Here is a 20,494-nt window from a genome sequence, read left to right on the forward strand (position 1 = left end):
TCTAAACAACCAACTCCTCATAAAACACTGTTTTTGTGTGTGCGTGCGTGTGTGCGTGCATGTGTGTGTGTATTTTATTCAAAGTATTTTATTAATATTTCACTTCCTGACTTTCAGATGGCCTCATGGACTGCGTGGACCCGGACTGCTGCGAGCAGCTGAGTTGCGGCTCCGACCCCCTGTGCCACGGCTCGGCCGACCCCTTGGCCCTCCTGCAGCAGAGCCCGCTGCCTCCCACCGCGTCCCCGCCGCCCACCAGCACGCACGCTCACAGCTTCTACCGCCGCATACGCTTCCTCTTAGGCAAGGCGGCCACACACTCGCTCCCCGGAGAAGTGCCCTTTGATACCAGGTGCGTGCCGGCGCGCTCTCTGTTTGCCCATGCATGCCAAATACCTTCCCGTGTTTGTTTAGCGCGTCCGCGTCCTTGAGCCGTCCTCCTATATGGTCGGTGTGGAAAGACAGGAGGTGCGGATAATGGAGTAAATGCATCTGTATTAATGCATCGGTTCGTCCGTCGTCTATTATTTGTTTAATGAAAGCGTGTGTGTTTGCATGTGAATGAGGCTTTTCATGTCTGCGCACACGTCTTAGTGATCTGTGTTCCCCTGGAGATCAGCGGACACACGGCAGCATCGTCGCCGGTTATCAGTGTCAGGCTACAACTGCATTAGACGTATTTGTTTGTTACATATTAATGTCATTCGGTTTCACCAGTCATACGGGTGTCCCCATTAATTTTTCAGCGGCCTCTCACTTCCATCTAACAGAGGAAATATACATCACCGGCGAGATGATGACCTAGAAAGTTCGGTTCGGCAAACGAGAAGTGATGCCTCTCTAAAAAATTGCAAAGTGCGTGTGTCCCGGTTCACTTGTAGAATAAACAAATAAATTAATTATGTGGCAGTTTTTCAGAGAAGAAATCGATGGCAGCTTTCAGGACAGGAGTAACAAACGGGGCAACGCAGTCACCCGGAGAAACCTCGCCGTCCTTCATTTATCCCTCTTCTGGAGTAACAGATAGGCTCCGTCAATGAATGTGTGTGTGTGTGTGTGTGTGTGTGTGTGTGTGTGTGTGTGTGTGTGTGTGTGTATTGTGTGTGTACATCACAGGTGCTCTGCCCAGTCTGTCTTCATTTGACCAGTGCAACGATTATTCCAGATTTAAGGAGTGTATTTCACACTTTACCTGCAAAATCAAGATGGATATTTCAAAATAGTGTAGATGTGACTGATAGTTGAAGGTCTATTTAAAGAACAACTCAGCCCATTCTGCTGCAGGTACCACTGTCACTGTAATATAAACATGTTGCGGAGGTTTTTTTTCTTTATGTGACAGAGTGTTGAAAGCTTTTACCGTGGGTGAAGCTATATTTACGGTCCTTGTATCCTGGCAATCTGGCGTACTTTTTTGCGCTAAAGAATAAATGCAGTCATTATGTTCTCTATCATTGTAAACCAGGCATCTCTCCCCTTTCTTGGTGTCTCTTTCTCTCGCTCTCTCTCGGATTCCTGTCTGTGTTTTTTCCAGCCGGGTAGCGGTGATTCGAGGTAGCGTCGCCTTGCACGACGGCTCGCCTCTGGTTGGAGTCAACATCACCTTCCCCCAGCATCCAGAGTACGGTTACACTATCAGCAGGCAGGATGGAAGGTACAGACATCCACACACAAAATATGAGAAAAGAAGAAAAATATCTGCTTCTTTTTAATTATTTCCCTTGCACTCCGATCCTATTCTGTCTCATTGTCATTCGACTCTAGTTTTGACCTGGTGACCTTGGGCGCGATGTCTATGACCCTGATGTTCCAGCGCCCACCCTTCTTGCCGCAGACGCGCACAATCTGGACGCCAAACAACAATTTCCTGGTTCTGGATCAGGTGACCATGTCCAGGGAGGAAGCCCCAACTCCCACGTGTGACATCCGGAGTGTTTTGAGTCCCTACCCGCTGGTCCTGCCCTACCCGCTCCCCAGATACACGGGAGCGTGTGCGGAGAAGGGGCCGGCGGTGCCGGAGCTGCAGGTACGAAACTATCTCACTACAATTTATTGTACAAAAAGCTAAAAAAAAAAGGGATTAAAAGAAGATACATTTCTATTGTAGGAGTTCAATTATGGAACAACGCAAAAATGGATGTAAGAATGGTCAACCCATTTTTGGTTTTCAAAAAGATTATTTATAAAACAATTTTTGAGGGTTAGAAGTGTGAATGAACTGTGTGTATATGGAAGATTATTAATTTTTTTTTCTTTATTTCAAATTAATTGATAATAATAATTTAGGATAGGAATATATAAGCATTCTTTGCTTCTACCTATACCTTTTCAGTCTGATTTGATTGTTTTGTATTGGAATGATCGCCTGAATAAAACACACAAACAAACAAACAAAACAAACAATCAGAAAGTCTAATGACAAAGCAAGTGATCTCTGTTGGTACGTCCTTTGCATACATCAAGAACCATCCGTCCGATCTACTTGACGCTTGCCGGATGTTCAGTATTATTAAACTTTGAATAAACAAAATGAACGTCGCTACAGGGGGTGGCTCAGCATCAGGGATGTGCAGGCAGAGGCCAGCACGTCGTCACTAGTCTGTACAAAATGTAACGACGCAATGCTTCATGTCTACAGACGACAGGCAGTAAGAAGGAAGTTCCGGCTCAATTTGTTACAGCTCACCAACAAACCAGCCTGGTCTCACTGGGTTTTTGCAAATGTAGCTCAATTCCTATTTGCATCATGCAAATAAGGAATGAGCAAAATGCAAAATAGCACTCGATCCCTATTCTTCCCCACCACAAAAACAAATTAGGTGGCTGAAAGTCAGGTGTGGAGGTCAGACTGGTGATTATATATTTACCCTCCGACGTGACATTTTTAACATTTTTTTTTGCTTTTATAGTAACCAAAGCCTCAACCCGACCTCATTTCAGATCCAACTAAAATTCCCGGGACACAGAGAGTTGTTTTTCTTGTTACCTGGACACGTGATAGACTGAATAGAATGTCATGCGCCTTGGTAACACGATCCTTTTGTGGCAAAGCAGAGTGCTTTTTTGCTTACACATCACATCATCTGCACAAATTCAAGCTCATTTTTCTAAATTCGATGAGATTGGGAATGAACACATAGTCAAAATGAAGGAACATCTTATCCTCATGACAAAAAACACCTCAGGACAAACAAGGCATCAAAAAAAAAAGAACTGGAAGAGCAGTACTTAGTGTTCCCTGTAAGCTTAGTAACGCCCACCGTGTTCACCTGTGTAAAAAAATGGAACCTAAGCCTTTAGACTTCAGAGGAAAAATGTGCCGGAGATAGTCGTCTTAGGGATAATTTGATTTAAGGTACTCAAACAGTATCGGATTCCAGCCAAGAGAAATACCGAAATACCGGGATGAATCCATGTTTGCTGCAGCAGCTAGTTTACTGTGTATTAGAGAAATGAGCATGGCTTTTTATTTGCTAGTTTATAAGGATTTAGGATATATAGATTTTCTTTAAAAAGAAAACCCCCATGGATGCGGACAGATATCATCATCATTCATTCAGTTTAAAAAAGAAATATTCAAGAAAACATTCTTCATCGTGATGTCTTCGGTGTGCTCCCTGCACTTTACTGTGCGAGCTGTGTGTTCCTGAACCCGCCTGTCAGCTCATTATTAAAGAAAACAAAGTAATGATGCAACACCTTTCTTTCTCATATAATTTCTCCACTTCTCGCTCTGCTCCCTCTCTCGTTCTCCCCAGGCGGTGCAGGAGGAGGTTTCAATCCCCGGAGCCTTTTTGAAGCTGAGCTATTTGAGCACCCGTTCCGCAGGCTACCTCTCTCTGCTCAGAATCCTCCTCACACCTCCCTCGCTGTTGTCCCCAATCTCCCCACTGGGCGGTCTCTCCAAGGTGCATGTCCGCGCGTCGGTCCAGGGAAGGTTGTACCAGCGCTGGTATCCCGCCGGGCCCGGCCTGGTCCACCGGCTGGTCTGGAACAAGACTGATATTTATGGCCAGGAGGTCTGGGGCCTCACTCACGCAACTGGTAGGTAGAATGTAAAATACAAGAGGAGTTTTCTTCTTTCTATTTTAAAGAGGAAAACATGCAGGTGGGGGTCCTGGCGGTCTTATGGTTTAAGGCCGTGTGTGTGGTAACCTCCTCGCTTCCCATGGAATCCATCCACTTGTTCTCTGTCTTCTTTCTTCTGTTTATGTGGAGATTGAACAAACAGGTCATACATTAGTAATCAGTGAGCTTTAGAGGTGTTAATGGAAAGAGTTGTACACTTTAAAAGAGAGACAGGCTAGCTGTTTGCTCTCGTTGCATATTTCATGCACCGACATGGGGAGGGGTATGGATCTTCACTCAGCTATGAACAAGTAAACGAATGAGCATCTCTCCCAAAAAAAAAGATATTTATCTATTCCTTAAAACGGGGCTCAGGATTTTAATGGGAAAACATACTTGCACAGCTCAGTATGTACATACATAGCACTGCTGAGAGAGCCAGTGAAACGTCTTCTCTTCAAATCGGATTCAAACCAAGTAAATAAGTAGGCGACAGTTGCTCAATCACAGGAACGGCAGTTCGATCCCCGGCTCCGCTAGTCCATGTCGATGTGTCCTTGGGCAAGACGCTTAACCCCAAATAGGCTGTGCCTGTGGAGTACGAATGATGAGATAGTCCTGATGGACTGCCATCAGTGTGTGAAGGAGTGAGTGAGACGTGGTGTTAACGCGCCACACAATACGATGTTTTAATCAACTGCGTCACCAGGGCCGTAAAACACCACAGCCGTAAAACTGTTTCATTCCCCCAAACAACTCTGACGTCTTTCGAGCGGCTGTGGTTTGCACAGAAGCCTGATTGGAAGTCGTCCTGCAAATGAGTGACCGTTCAGGAAGTGATCAGCCTGCTGTTAATGGACGCTTTAACGCTGGGAAGGGAGAGATTGGAGATTGTCCCCGATAGTAAATACTCAGTGCTACTTTCTTTAGTAGCGGGTTTGACAACTGCAGAGTTACCAGAATGAAAGGACGTGTGTCCACTTCAGTTCAATCGTCATTAGTCATGATAATCTATGAGAACGCTTGAGAACAGCGAGCGGTTTCGACTCTGTATCTCCAGGACCTTCAGGCAGACAGCAGAGTGGACTGGAGCTGTCCGGAGAAGAGAGACCGGAACGGCAGATGGCTGGAGTAAAGATATCACCTGATGACCCTCTTTTCCCCAATGTCCTCTCTCACCAGAAAAAAAAGACATACTGGATTTAATGTTGATGTGTTTAGCCACTTTGTTTTGGTGTGGACGGTTGGAGACAAACAGTGCAGCTGCGAGAAAGAGCTTTCCATAAGCGCTGAGATATGGCAGGCATACAAGAAGCTTTGTCCACTCGAGTGTATGGTCTAGTACAAAGATTGCATCTCTCCGCCCGAGGCTTTCTCTCCTCCTGATCCATCCCCTCCACTCCTTATCTGCCCGAGCTGCATTTCATCTGCTCCGGCTCGCTCCTGATCTTTCACCTTTTCTCAACTCCTATGATCCTGTTTTGTATTTTTTATTTTTTTGCCCTGCTTTGCTGAACCAAATCCCTCCCTCCCTCCCCTCTGGACCCTCTTACCCCCTTCCCTCGCCTCCTCCCCCACCCTCACTGTGTTTTCCTGCGTTTTCGTCCCATTTCTTCCCTTCCCCGCTTGTTATTCCCTCCATTCCCTCTGATCTCCCCCGTTGCTTCTGTCCAGTCGTCCCTCCTGCCCTCCCCTTGTTCTCCCCTCTCAACCCATGTTTGCCCCGGTCCTTCCCTCTCTTTACTTCCTGCCATGCGCAGGAACATATTTTCAGAGGGCCTGGATACGTGCATTTGTGCAGCAGCTTACATGGAAAAGTAAACATAGTAAAGTTGTGGGGGGAAAATATCACGGCAGGTTAAATATTAAATGTGTTTTTTTCGTCGGTGGGTTTGTTGTTGCTCTGCGTGCTCAAGGAGGACGCAGAGGGATTAGTTTTCATGAACCCAGCAGAGCCCCGATCACAGTCAGGTGACTGTGGTTAGGTGCCCATCAGGAGGTGCCAAACACATTTTGGGTAATTCCGTGGCCAGGCTCCGTTTGGTGTGATCAGAGCGAATTAGAGGTGGGTGCGTCGGAGGTCGAGACGATCCTGGACGATCACAGTCACTTCTTTCATCCCCTTTGGAACAGCGAGCCGTCCCCATTTGAGAGTCCCGGGGAGAGCCTTCCTCAGAGGAAACTCGTTGTCTGCAGAGTCTCAAACATGAACACGGCCGCTCGGATAAACCGGCAAAGGCATCGGATTCACTGAGCCGGACGTGTTGACGATCGGGGGGTCAACTTGTTTTTCGTGCGTAATAGTGCGCGTTTTTTATTTGTCCACAAACTGATCCATATAATACATCTGAGGATCAACACCATGGTAGTGCCGTAAACAAAGCGAAAGTACAATGTTACACCTGGTCAAGTTTTTTGGTTGTTATTTTTGAATGTTTGATAATGACGCACAAACATTGTCATCCTGCGACGTAAATGAAATCCTGCTTTTGGCCCACGAATAAAATCGGCATATAAAAAAAAAGACAGTCTTTTGTTTCCGGGAACAACACCAAAAAAAAAAAAATCCCTAACCTGTCTCTAATCTCCGCAGCTTGTATTAGAATTAATAACGTATTCAGGCGATGCTCGCTCAACAGCAGGCAGCCGTTTCCCCGGGTTACACAGGGCTTTGAATAGAGACTGGCCGGAACGGTCCGTCCTCCTGAGGGAGTTATTTGCGGAGAGAGAAGTTCTAAGTGATCCACAATTTTTCATGAAGCTGTCTAGCACCAACCCGCCTGTTTATTTGCAGGAGAATAATGAACAGAAAGGACAGATTTGCCGTGCACACGGGCGCAGTGTGGTCATTCTGCAGCAGGATGATGATGAGCTGAGCCACAGCTCCAGTTAGAGGCTGCAGATGCAACCGATAGATGTTGCCTTCAGATGTAAATAGTTACTAAAGAGAAGGAAAGTTCATTCCTTGTTGTGGCATTAACAGGAATAAAACTTTGTTTTCTGTGTCTGTTGAAGAAAACGTAAATAAAAGTGGAAAGACGAGCAAAGCAGAAATACAGGGATTTTGTGTGATTTCAAAAAAGATTGTATATATGCGTTTTCACTAATAAAGTAACCAAAGATCTTTTTACTCAAGCGTCTTTGACTACTTAGGAAAAAGCTATATAAAATGAAAGTATTATTATTATGACTATAAATATGTTATAGCATGTATAACACCAGTACACCATAATACTAAAGACACTGAATGTGCCTCAGACTCACTGGATACTTTGTCCTTGTTTCCCATGGAGCTGATGCTTTAAGTGCATTTTCTGGGCTGTTATTTGGGTGCAGCAACTTAATGTAGCGCCTCCTAAACTTCTAGCTGAGGGGAAGGCAGTAATGTCAGATTTAAAAAAAAGTTTATTCTTCTAGATTACCACATTTGTCACTAAATATTAGCGGCTTCAGCTTCAGCCCCTCCCCCATGCCCCCTTGCTGCGCTAATCCATCCCGGCGCTTTGTTGGCACAACAACACAAACAGGCATCCGTTGACACGTGTGCGCGTCAACACACACACACACACACACACGTAAACACACACACTCCATGTGTTCACACAGAGCCAGCGAGAACAAGAGGAAGCGAGATCATGCTCTGTTTGCTGGGGTGAACACATTGCCTGAGGCTTCAGCAGAGGGGAATGAAAGCTTTCACCTGTGAGATATTGAGTGTGCATTCATGTATTATCGTGTGCATGGGTATTGTTTGTGTGAGAGAGAGAGTGTGTGTGCGCGTGTGTGTCGAGTCTTGTATTATAGCCACGGTAATATTCGGTTGTGAGGCCGTTCTCAAAACACTGACACTGTCCCTTTGAGATTGCTTTGCCCGTTTTGTCCTGGAAAAGCCTTGTTCCTCAAATAAAATCAGCGTTATTGTAGGTTGTTTCTTTTTATTTCGTTTTACGCCACAGTGTCCCCGCTGACGGCGATGTATTTATGGCAACCTTTGATGCATTTTCATAAGGATGGATTGGTTTCCAGGCCATGAAAGGGGTTCTTTAAGGGGGGTGCAATGTGACTTGAAGGAACAGAAGTATCCCACAGTATGCTACATTTTAAAGACACGTGTATTTGACTACTTAGTGCCTCTCGGTACTGTTTTTGCCCTTCAAAAACTCAAGATCACAGGCCTATCAGAGCGTAAGACACACACACAATTGAAACAAATGAACCTTTTTTGGATGTAATTAAGCAATAGTTCCTGGACTAAGAAGTTTTGTCCAACACTTTACCTTTTCTTTTTGGGCCCCACTGTCCCAAATCACCCATTATTTTCCCTCCCAAATCACTTCATCGATTGTACCACAATTGAAAACTTAAGTCGGCCCCGTGCGCCTTGCCGAGAGTTTCTCTTTAAGGGAATCTCCTGAGCTGGTACATAATGTGAGCGTCCTACTTGGGTATTCCGCCGCCTCGACTGGTCTTTATTCTGGCTTTGCTCCCCGGTTCCCCTTGAGTGCCCATCGATTCGCAGGCACGTTGGTTCACAATGAAGCAAGTAAAGAGAGAGATCAGTGATTGACAGCGACAGCTATTCCGCTCGCACGCTGGTGTCAGACGTGTAAGCTGTTCGGTATATCATTATCCTAAATTAAGCAATGTTACATTTTTCTGAACTCTCATACTACTTTAATCATTCGTATAAACAGTGTTTTTGCATTCTTTGCGTGGGAGAAATGTTTTAGATTGAGGACTGTTGCTTTGTATTAGCACCAGTCTCCATCCCAACGCCTGACGGAGAGCAGAGAACAACAGAGAGAGAGAGAAGGACCAGGTTCCTTAAGATGGAAGGACTTTAAAACGAAAGCATTGCTCACCAGCAATCTAAAACTCTGCATGTGGTAGGAATAAAGGACTTACTTAAAGCAGCGCTGATCAATATTTTCATACAAACAAATGATTAAACCACTGAGTGTAGTTTGAAAAGGGTAACTCGTGGCGATGAGACCGCGGAAAAGGTTTCAGTGACCTTCAGCGCACCGTATGTATTTTTTTACAGTCCGCAAACTATTGTCGTTTTTTTTTTGTCTAGACGCAACAGGCAGCGGGTTTCACTTCAAAGGAAGGAAAACAAATAAATAATGAATCCACTTTTAGCTGCTAAAGAGCCAGATATTTGGGAACCAAAGGGAGAGTGGACTTATGTTTGACTGTCGGCCAGAAACTTGAGGCGAAATGGATGCTAATGTTGCACTGCATCTGTTGAAAGTGTAAGTAAGCAACTGGCTGCCAACAAGTACACCCCCTCCACCCCCTGCAAAAATTCAACACTTCTTAAAAAGGCTGAAGACTTAAGTGTGTATTTTTGTGTGCTTACATGTTTTCTCAAATCTCCCACAGCTTTATCACCTGCTGCCTTTTTTAAAAACGTATTCCAAGTCTGAAATGGCACAAAAAAAGCTGTTGATAGTCGTTAGTTGTAGTGGGAAGCTGCACAGCGTATCATTACAACTAAGAGGCCGAGCAGCTAATTCTAGGGCTCCTTCATGAAGACGAGCTCCTCCTGATTACACTTCCACTTCCCACTGATCCCTCTCAAACACACACACTGATGAGGTCTCGCCCGAGGCCTTTCATCCGTCTCACCACTCATTACGCTACAGTTTTGCGAGAGATGCTCGCGTTTAAAGTCTGGCTGTGATGTTCTGTGCTACACACACATATGCACACACACAGACATTTTGCTGAACATGCTAAGACACGGCGGGTCAAGAGAACGTGGTTTTTTGATGCAAGTAACATTGAGCCCTCTTTTGTGTGTGTGTGTGTGTGTGTGTGTGTGTGTGTGTGTGTGTGTGTGTGTGTGTGTGTGTGTGTGTGTGCATTCCAGTGTCTGTCGGCTACGAGTACGAGGCGTGTCCTGGCTTCATCCAATGGGAGAGGAGGACTGCTCTGATGCAGGGATTTGAACTGATCCCCTCAAACCTGGGAAGATGGTCTCTGGACAAGCACCACGCCCTCAACATACGCAGTGGTGAGAGGAAAAATGATTTACTTGTGTCTTGTTTTTGTCACACTTAACCTTATTTTTAAATGTATTTTATGTATTTTTAAGGAAACAACACTCCTTACACAATATCTACATCTACATAAATACATATATACTTAGTTTGCTTTATTTCATTCATGAAGGACAAAGATGTCAAAAATAACACGTTTGAGATGTATTTCTATTGCTGTCTTTTGAATTAACTTAAAGATATCAAAATGCAGAAGTTCTGGTTTCCTCATCCCTAGTGCCAACAAACCAACTAAATAAATGCAGATATTATTGAAGCCCTTACTCAAGTACCGATAGCATGATACAGTTCTTACTAAATGTGCTTCATCAAGGTAGCGCGTGTGTGGTTTGAGCAACCACATCACATCTAGATGAAAACATTGCAAAGTCCTGATTGGTGCAGAGGAGGGCTGTCAACAATAACGTTCTAATAGTTTCTTAAAAAAACATCAAATATCTTTTTTTTTCCCGCTTGATGTACATGGCACCGTGTCCCAACTGTCCCAGAGGCTTTTTCACTACAGACAGATTCCCTCACTGGGCGGGGAAACCCAATAAATGTATCAATAACATGAAAACTACTTCAGTTCAGTAAACGTCTGCTGTCAGGCGGCCAGGTGGAGGTTACAGAGCTGCTGTCCACTCGGCTCCACAGGAGCTGCTGCTGACAAACGTTTAGCGGAGACGGCGTCAGTGCGTGGAATCGGATCACAGAGCGAAGGGGGGATTCTGGGTAAAAACGTAACACTTTATCTTCAGTTAATGTCATGCAGTACATTCAGTGCAGACCGTCGCAGTAGTGCTGGGGGTTGTTTTTTCATAAATTCTTTTTTTACTATTCGAATATATATCCGATTTTAGAATATTTGCTCGGGCGCAGAGAAGCAAGTGACACCGTTTTCCAAATGACTCCAAACCCACCTAAAACCAGAAAAATACAGAAAATCTGTCATGTGAAATAGCCAAAACGGTTCAAACTTTGGCATTAAATATTGTGCTCATGCAGGATCCCATCACCCGCAGCGAGAAGCCGATAGAAATGTGTCGTCGGGGCCTTTTTAAGGTATTTATCGCATTCCTTCCTCCCCTCCACAGGAATCCTTCACAAGGGAAACGGAGAGAACGTCTTCTTTTCCCAACAGCCTCCTGTCATCAGCACTGTGATGGGGAACGGCTTTTACCGGAGCGTCCCCTGCGGTCCGAGCTGCAGCGGCGCCGCCCGGGACATGATGCTGTTTGCCCCCGTGGCGCTGGCCAGCGGCCCCGACGGCTCCCTCTACGTGGGGGACTTCAACTTCATCCGCAGGGTTCATCCCGACGGATACACCAGGACCATACTGGAGCTCAAGTGAGAGTCCTGGTCTCGTTGCGTACGCGCGTGATAATTGTAGACTTGATCTGGAAAGGGATCTCCCACAGTGGGTAGTAAGCGGTGGGATTTTGAGCATTGACTCGGGCACAATTAGAACCAAATTAGCTCAGCGGATGTGGGTTAGTATGGCATTAGCTTTGGTTTGACATCTGCGGTTGTGATCTGTTTGATCTCAACAGAATACGTTCTGAAGGTTGTCTTCATGCAAAAGCAGAGTGCGCGAGATTCAGACATCACAGCCCTAATCTACCTCTTAAGGATGTGAACGTCTCTGCTGTGAAACAAAGATATTTTTTGCCTTCTGCCGTGGATTATGACGGTGATATCTCCTACTGTGCTGCAGGCGCTACATTCTCTATTTCTGTATTTTCTCAAGCGTAGAATCTCGATGGGATTGCACAGTCATTTGTCCTGTAAAGTGTTCTCCTTATGTAACTTTACTCTCTCATTCTCTGTTATTATTGTATCTCTGACTAATATTTCTGGTTCAGACGAAGGTTTCATAGTGTCTGTATTTGATACTTCCCTGTCCTCTGGGAGGAAATGGTAAAAAGCTTCCTGTTTAGGTAAATATTTAATGTGAAACAATACAGCCTTCTAAATCAACCCTAATCCCATTTTATGAGGGGAAAATTGACTCATTGTAGCCTATGAAATTCTGAGTGACTCTCGTTAGCATCATAAATGATTGTTTTTTTTACCTTCTCTTTTCTCCTTTTTAAACACTCCGTTATGGCTTATTATCAGGAACCGGGACACCCGACACAGGTGAGAACTAGTGATTAACACCTCCTTTTATGTTCCTACACACACATGCACAGAAATTACACGTGTCAAGAGTAGGACATGTTGCGAAATCCCCCACAGCCCTTCGTCTTGGTTTGTTGTGCTGCACATTGCATAATTGCATTGACCTGACTCTCCCTCTCTTCCCACAAACAGACCACACAGAAAAGCTGCATAAACTCAGGTTGCAGTCAGATCTATCAAATCCCCCATTTAAATTTCACGAGGCGATATTACATTTGTACATTGGAAATCTGCCAAAATGTCATGGATTTCATGTTTTTAGGGGATTATTGGGAGTCTGTTTTGAGGTAGCAGCGGCTCACTCGCTCCCTGAGCCGCGGCTAAAAGCCCGAGGCCTCGACATCTACGGTGGTCCGATTTCCGTACGCCATGCTCGACATAAGATTAGACAGATGTTACGGGGTCTGTGTGTGTGTGTGTACGCCGTTATCAAGGTTTATATCAAGCCAATTGTCTGTGTGTGTGTGTGTGTGTGTGTGTGTGTGTGTGTGTGTGTGCTTGTAGGTGTTTTTGTATAAGAGACAGAGAGGGCTTATCCGAGAGAGGATTTTTCAAGACGCCATATCTCCAGCATGCCAAAGTTTCCAAGCATGCAAAAAGGATAACCCGTTGTGTGTTTATGGTTGGTACTGTATGTGTGGGTGTGTACATGTGTCTGCAAGTGGGAGAATGTAAAATGCGCCTGTGATGCATAAATTGTGATGAATTTCTTCCCAACTTGGTACTTCAACAGATGCTTGAGGGCAAAGATTGTGTAGCAGCTCATTTGATTAGATGAAATAGAATACACAAATATACACTCACATAAAGGATTATTAGGAACACCATACTAATACTGTGTTTGATCCCCTTTCACCTTCAAAACTGCCTTAATTCTACATGGCATTAATTCAACAAGGTGCTGAAAGCATTCTTTAGAAATGTTGGCCCATATTGATAGGATAGCATCTTGCAGTTGATGGAGATTTATGGGATGCACATCCAGGGCACGAAGCTCCCGTTCCACCACATCCCAAAGATGCTCTATTGGGTTGAGATCTGGTGACTGTGGGGGCCATTTTAGTACAGTGAACTCATTGTCATGTTCAAGAAACCAATTAGAAATGATTGGAGCTTTGTGACATGGTGCATTATCCTGCTGGAAGTAGCCATCAAAGGATGGGTTCATGGTGGCCATGAAGGGATGGACATGGTCAGAAACAATGCTCAGGTAGGCCGTGGCATTTCAACGATGCCCAATTGGCACTAAGGGGCCTAAAGTGTGCCAAGAAAACATCCCCCACACCATTACACCACCACCACCAGCCTGCACAGTGGTAACAAGGCATGATGGATCCATGTTCTCATTCTGTTTACGCCAAATTCTGACTACCATCTGAATGTCTCAACAGAAATCGAGACTCATCAGACCAGGCAACATTTTTCCAGTCTTCAATTGTCCAATTTTGGTGAGCTCTTGCAAATTGTAGCCTCTTGTTCCTATTAGTAGTGGAGATGAGTGGTACCCGGTGGGGTCTTCTGCTGTTGGAGCCCATCCGCCTCAAGGTTGTGCGTGTTGTGGCTTCACAAATGCTTTGCTGCATACCTCGGTTGTAACGAGTGGTTATTTCAGTCAAAGTTGCTCTTCTATCAGCTTGAATCAGTCGGCCCATTCTCCTCTGACCTCTAGCATCAACAAGGCATTTTCGCCCACAGGAGTGCCGCATACTGGATGTTTTTCCCTTTTCACACCATTCTTTGTAAACCCTAGAAATGGTTGTGCGTGAAAATCCCAGTAACTGAGCAGATTGTGAAATACTCAGACTGGCCCGTCAGGCACCAACAACTATGTCACGCTCAAAATTGCTTAAATCACCTTTCTTTCCCATTCTGACATTCAGTTTGGAGTTCAGGAGATTGTCTTGACCAGGACCACACCCCTAAATGCATTGAAGCAACTGCCATGTGATTGGTTGATTAGATAATTGCATTAATGAGAAATTGAACAGGTGTTCCTAATAATCCTTTAGGTGAGTGTATATAGACCCTGTCTACACGAGCCTGTATACACGTATACAGATATATCTTTTAAAATGACATTTTTGTTTCCTAGAAAGCTTTGTTTTACATGTCCACACAGATACGAAGTAACCGGCGTTATTGAGAATCTGCACCAAAGAAGGCCTTTCGTGACCTAAAACTATGATTACGCAATCATAGTTTTAGGTCACGAAAATGGATATACGAGACGAGAGGACAAAACATGGAGAAAGATATCCGCTTTACAAAATATCTATATCCGTGTAGACGGGGCCTGAGAGTGAATAAAACTAGTTAGCATGCTAGAATATGTGGAAACAGCTTGCAAACAATTCAAATAGATAGATAAACATTAGAAAGTGTTCGTTGAAAATATTGAACCCAACCAAAGTATCGACTGTATGATAAAAGATATTGTCACGTATGCTGTTATATCAACTTTTATAAAATCAACTCATAGGAACACACCTGGGACATGACAGCTGGCATCACTAAAGGGGCACGGTTAATCCCACAGCGCTGCGGGGGGAACATCGGATTGCGTTACTTTAGGAACCACAGGTGTAGCGTAGAGCAACGGCGTTCTTCTGAAGGCACTTTGGATACCCTTTCCTCACCCTGGAGGCTTCTGCTTCAGCTCCTGTATCCTCCTGTTTTCCTCCTCCGCACCAGCTTTTTGCCTTTAGAAGCATGTTAATGTTCCTCTTTTATTCCATACTATTGTTCTCCCAAGTCAAATGCATTAATTATTCATCCATATTCGACTTTCAAAGCTTTTCACTCTGCGTTCTTTCCCGGCAAAGTGCCTATCAGCCGACGAGGCTTCAAAACAAGGTGTTCTCCGAGGGGAGAGACAATATGGGATGTACTCACCGTAAAAACCATTGTCTATTCTCCCCCGTCAAGAGTTTGAGCGAGGAGTAAAGCAAATACGGGAGGAGGTCCTCGACAATATTATCTGAGAGCCCAGACGGTCGATCCACACAGACAGTCGGGAACAGCGAGATCACAACGTCTATCAACTCTGATCATTGTTTTCTTATTTTATGTGGAGGGAACAAGGGCAGATTTTTTTTTCTTCTTTTTGCTCCGGTAGTTATTGTTGTTCATTTCCCTTCCACTGGATAAATAAATGTACTCGGAGCCGTGAGCATCTAATTGAGCAAAAGACAGGTGAGGTGATTTGTAATCAGCCATATGCGCCGCGCAACGCCCACGGCAGCTCCAAGAGGCCCGACAAATATAAAAAATGCACAGAGCAGTGGCACACTTTGGAGCTCTGAGGAACTCTCTCAGGATCAAGTTTAAATTATATATGTGCAGTTCAGTGCAGAGCTCTGTAAACAGTTATGCACTTAACGGACTAGATGACTGACAGAAACCTTGCAGTGTTCCTTTGGTTTGTGTTTCTGTCTGGGCTGGGAGAAAGTTCAGGCTAGAATAGACGGAATAGCCTCACAGTGTACATCCACTGTCCAGAGCAAACTACTGTATCCCAAAAAAGGACATGTCTGTAGAAAATGTAAACATACTAATTGAGGAAGACTATGCAGAAGCATGATGTAAGAGTTCTATTTCATCCTGACTGACCGTTCTTCGTCATCCAGTGTTAAGCACTCCCTCTGGCCGTCATCCAGGATTTATAGAACCGTAGTTTCATCCGTAACTCTCGATATTTTTCATGACATTCGAATTTCCCTTTTTTAAATTGAGGAAATGAAATAAAAAGAACGCTGTAACAGTGTATCTTTGGTTTTAATTGGCAGGAAGCCTTTGACCAGAACAGCTGACATTAGATTTCACTTTATAAAGTATTTGCTTTGATCTCGATTAGTTATGATTTCTCCCTCACATTATTTCCCTATGTTCAAGTCTCAACAATACACAACAATACCCTGACAATATCAAAAGGTTTTCTGTAATGAATGACCTGCAGACTATAATGTACATAGCAGAAGAAAGCCGAGTGTTCTCTGCATCCTACACGGAGAACGGCTCACAGCCGACATGAGGGTAAATAAAGTCAGTGTTCATGGTGTACGTTCTAAAGCCCGAGGTTTAGTGTTACAATATGAAAAGTACATAAGACCGTCCCATGGTCTTTTCCTCCACACAACATGTTGTATTGTTGAGCCCGACGCTGAACGAACTTCCTGTTTTTTGTCCACTCTCACCTCTCGTAAACCAACAATTACCGCTGGAACAAAAGACCGTTACGTGTTCGCATGGCTCATTCGGCTCGGGACAAATTTGGCTGTATGAATGTTGTGGGTTTAATTTGGATCCGGACCTTTGTTGCATGTTATCCGTTTCTCCCTATTATTGTCTCTCCTGTTTTCCTCTCGCTCTCAGTTTAGTTGCGCTTATTACTATTCTGGACCGTGTGCAATAGTAGCGAAAGATAAAAAATGAACCAATAAAGACAACGTTTTTACAACGATCACTATTAATATAGAACTCATGAAAATCTAAAGCATAGCCTCTTCTCAATATGCACAACAGTGGTATCAAATCACAGAGGTATGGTACAAGGACGCAGCCTTTGGTTTTTATTGTTTTTTCTTTATGAATGCACGTATTATGCTGTTTTCCACCGTATCCGCTCTACACATACATTTACACATAAAGGTCCTTATCGCTTCCTGACATGCGGGCACATTTATGCTGCCGAACATGTGACAACCACTGTAAAATCTTGGATGTCTCGAAAAAAGAAATACAATCTTTCTGGCATTATTGTAAGTAACCGTATAGCTGTCTGCACACTGCGGCTTTTGTACTGACACTATAGGGTATATATACTACTAAACCCTGAACTGGCTCTGACATCTAGTCTCCTCTATGTCTTTATTTAAATAGAGAATAAAGGAGCCAGCCTGATATTAAAAGTATACTCCTTCACTGTAGTAAGTGTGAATGCCCTTTTTATACATTATTGGTATTATTAAAGTGTTAAAGCCTGCAATGCGTGTGGCATCAGCTTGTCATCACACAGCATTCACACCACAATTCCGTTAGACTTCACAGTTCTTGCCTTCTCTAGTTACTAGTTTTTAAAGCCTAAGAAATAAGGTTTATTATAGAGTTAAGAGTTTTTATGTATTTAAATAGAAGGAAAAAAAACATATTGTTATATTGTTACTGTGGATAGATCTACCATAAACAAATGAATTACTTCATGATGGCTTCGACATACAGAACATATTCTAGGCCTCAGGGTTATTCAGTATGTGGTATTCTATAGTTTATATTCTCTGTGGAAGAGGTTTTTACAGTTCTTGTGGGGTGAATTTTCCAACTGACACACAAACAGTGGTTTGATCGTAGCGTTTGGAAGATGTGTTGAGATTAGTTCGGTTTGGCTGCATGGGATTATCAATTAGTAGAGACAACACTGTTGGTTGAATACTTTTTAAAGTAGTATCCCAAATAACATTTTTTCTTGCTAAACATCCTGAGACACAATCCTAAGAATGAGACTAGTAACGTGGGCGTTTGTGCTATTTAAATTGGAAGACATTAGTCTTGTTCCAGCACAGGAACAAGTCCGCTCCCAGAGTCTCTCACACGAATGTGTTTCACTGGGATGACCTGATTGCCTCTAAATGCCTTTTCTTCAATTTATGGTGCTGTCTAGTCATGAATGCCGCTTATTATTATTATTATTTACTGAAGTAGGCTAGTCTCACTGTTTGTGTCGCTTTGGGTAAGTAAGGAGAAAAAAATAATTTACTAAAAAGCCAAACTAAATGCTCTTTGGAACACCGTATGTCATTGAAAGAAATGTCCCTTTGCCACCATTTAAACTATCTTTGCTTTCTCACTGAATTCCTCATTAACTGTGAACACTTTACCTCACTAGCGCCAGCCCCGCTCATAAGTACTACCTGGCCATGGATCCAATGGGGGAGGTGCTTTACGTGTCTGACACCAGCAGCCGCCGGGTGTACCGGGTGAGGAACCTCGGACAGCCAAAAGATCCGTCCCGCAACCTGGAGGTGGTGGCCGGCACCGGGGAGCAGTGTCTGCCTTTTGACCAGAACCACTGTGGAGAGGGCAGGAAGGCCGCTGAAGCTGCACTCAACAACCCCCGAGGTAGGAGAACTTCTAAAGGATGAAGTATTTCTGATTCTGGTTCTGATATGTGGCACACCTAGCCGGAGGCCTGGTCCAGGACTCGTTTTCTGAGGGTCAATACTTAGGTATTGAAGCAGCTCATCACACTGACTTTTGGAATAATGTATAATTTTCTCAATTTCATAAAAAAATATAAGAAAGTCTCACATTTCTCATTTTGCAATACATTTAGAATCAGTATTGAAAATGTCATAAAAATTATATTTTTGGGCCCTAGATCTATCTTTTTCCTGGAAGACAAACACATGGGAGTGTTTGGTTTTTCTTCATTCTTTTTATTTGACAGTATTGTTTTCACATTTATAATCAGTTTCACATCCATCAATCCAAGCCAGTCCCAAAGCTGTAAGACAACGTGTGTGATTTTATATATATACAGTATAATGTCCACCTCTATACGTGTCCTTCCTGTGGGCATTTGCTGTTTTATAAAATCAGAAACCTACTCGATTCTTGCCCTTCTTCAGAAATATTCTTTCCACTCCCCACATTTTGGAATTATGTACCAATTATTAATTATCATATAACAAGCACTGAGAACTAATGTTCCATTTTGTCAGAAAAGAAAGATAATTATAGTAAAACTCAAGTGTGATTAGATGTATTCTCTAAATTACAGCTCTGACTTTCTCTTCACTTTTTTAAAATGCAAATATGTCGATATAGAATATCAGTTTTCTGCACAAACTCTGCACAAATATTAATGTTATGATGGATTCCTGTGTTGTGTTTGGACTAAAGAGACAGCGTTCCTTCTCATGTAATTTGTAAAATGTCACTTTCACTGTGAGCTTTCGAATATGCACATGCACAATGATGTTTAATTGGTTGAAGGTCCCCACTGCGTTCTGCCACAAAAACACCCCACACATCCCCACCGGCAGCCCGTGCTGTTGACAACAGCTCGGACGGATTGATGGATTCATGCTGGTTGTGCTCTGTCATCAGCGTTTACTTCCTTTTTTTTATATGAATTGATTTAAACACTAATGTTTCCACTCTTCAGTTATCCAATTTAAGTGATTATCTTTTATTTTCAAAGGTCGTTGCAGTATTCATGTGATTCCCCTTTAAAAATAATAATAATAATAATAATTGTGAAAGCAAATTGTCTGCATTTGTGCCAAAGTACTGCAAGACCTTTTTTCCAAAGCAGACACTTTGCCATGTCACAGCAGGGAAAACACAGGTGTGACTATTCAAACTGGTAATAATGGCAGCAGTCCATTCAGGTGTTCCAGTTTCGGGACCCTGGTATTGTGCATGCTGGCTTACTGGGACACTGTGGAATGAGGCCATCATTAACGTTATTAGTCGCACCTGCTCTATTCTCGCTATAGCGAGTCAAAATGAGGTCTTTGCATACAAAGTCAATACACAGACTGCGGTCCAGATCTGTCCAGTAATGCAGTTTATTCTGAACAGTTTTCAGCGCTCACTGATCCCGACCGCTATGTTCCACAGTCGTCGCTATAACATCGGCTCGCCTGTCATTATTCAGCCGCCTGGTAGTCGCCACAGTTAGCAAGGCTGCTGTCAGATCAGATGTAGAAGCTCCAGGTGGGAAGAAAATACATACACAATACACCGATGCACAAAAAAAGAAAGCTGTGATATGCACGCGTTTGAGATGCACAAGACCAGTGTGCTCTATATGCAGTGAAACGGTGGCCATAGTGAAGCCAACCGAACCACAAAACTACACCGGTTGAAGTCGTCTTATCGAGTCAGAATAATTGTTAAAAGAACAATGACGCAGTAAGAGCGGACACCGGTGGCCTGACTGAGAGTAGAATGAGCCCTACGCAAACACCAAACACCCCCCTTTTCGGACACCAAACTAATGAAAGAGCGTATGAGTGACCTGGCGGAGGCCATGCTGCAGGGAAAGTAAGAGGATGAAATGAAGGAGAAAATAAATCAGACACCACTGTCTGGTTCAGCAGAGATCCTTCCTGAATATCTCCGCTCCAGCAACTTTGTGACGGCAGAAAAAAGGAACAATTCATCTCACTTGCCCCGGACGAATCAGTATGGATGGA

The 20,494-nt window shown here is 43.7% G+C and overlaps 1 protein-coding gene across 1 annotated transcript in view; it reads left to right on the top strand.

Moving 5' to 3' along the window:
* tenm1 (teneurin transmembrane protein 1) overlaps positions 1-20,494 on the top strand; it is a gene marked incomplete at both ends in the record, with an annotated part of 157,259 nt that overhangs the window by 98,394 nt on the left and 38,371 nt on the right. The window contains 8 exons of the mRNA XM_079228505.1: positions 118-352; positions 1,535-1,654; positions 1,765-2,026; positions 3,759-4,044; positions 9,944-10,087; positions 11,210-11,462; positions 12,234-12,254; positions 18,178-18,410. Coding sequence (XP_079084631.1) covers positions 118-352; positions 1,535-1,654; positions 1,765-2,026; positions 3,759-4,044; positions 9,944-10,087; positions 11,210-11,462; positions 12,234-12,254; positions 18,178-18,410 — 1,554 coding nt within the window. The remainder of the gene's footprint in view (positions 1-117; positions 353-1,534; positions 1,655-1,764; positions 2,027-3,758; positions 4,045-9,943; positions 10,088-11,209; positions 11,463-12,233; positions 12,255-18,177; positions 18,411-20,494) is intronic.

This window comes from Taurulus bubalis (assembly GCF_910589615.1).
Source record: "Taurulus bubalis genome assembly, chromosome: 13".
Taxonomy (NCBI): Eukaryota; Metazoa; Chordata; class Actinopteri; order Perciformes; family Cottidae; genus Taurulus; species Taurulus bubalis.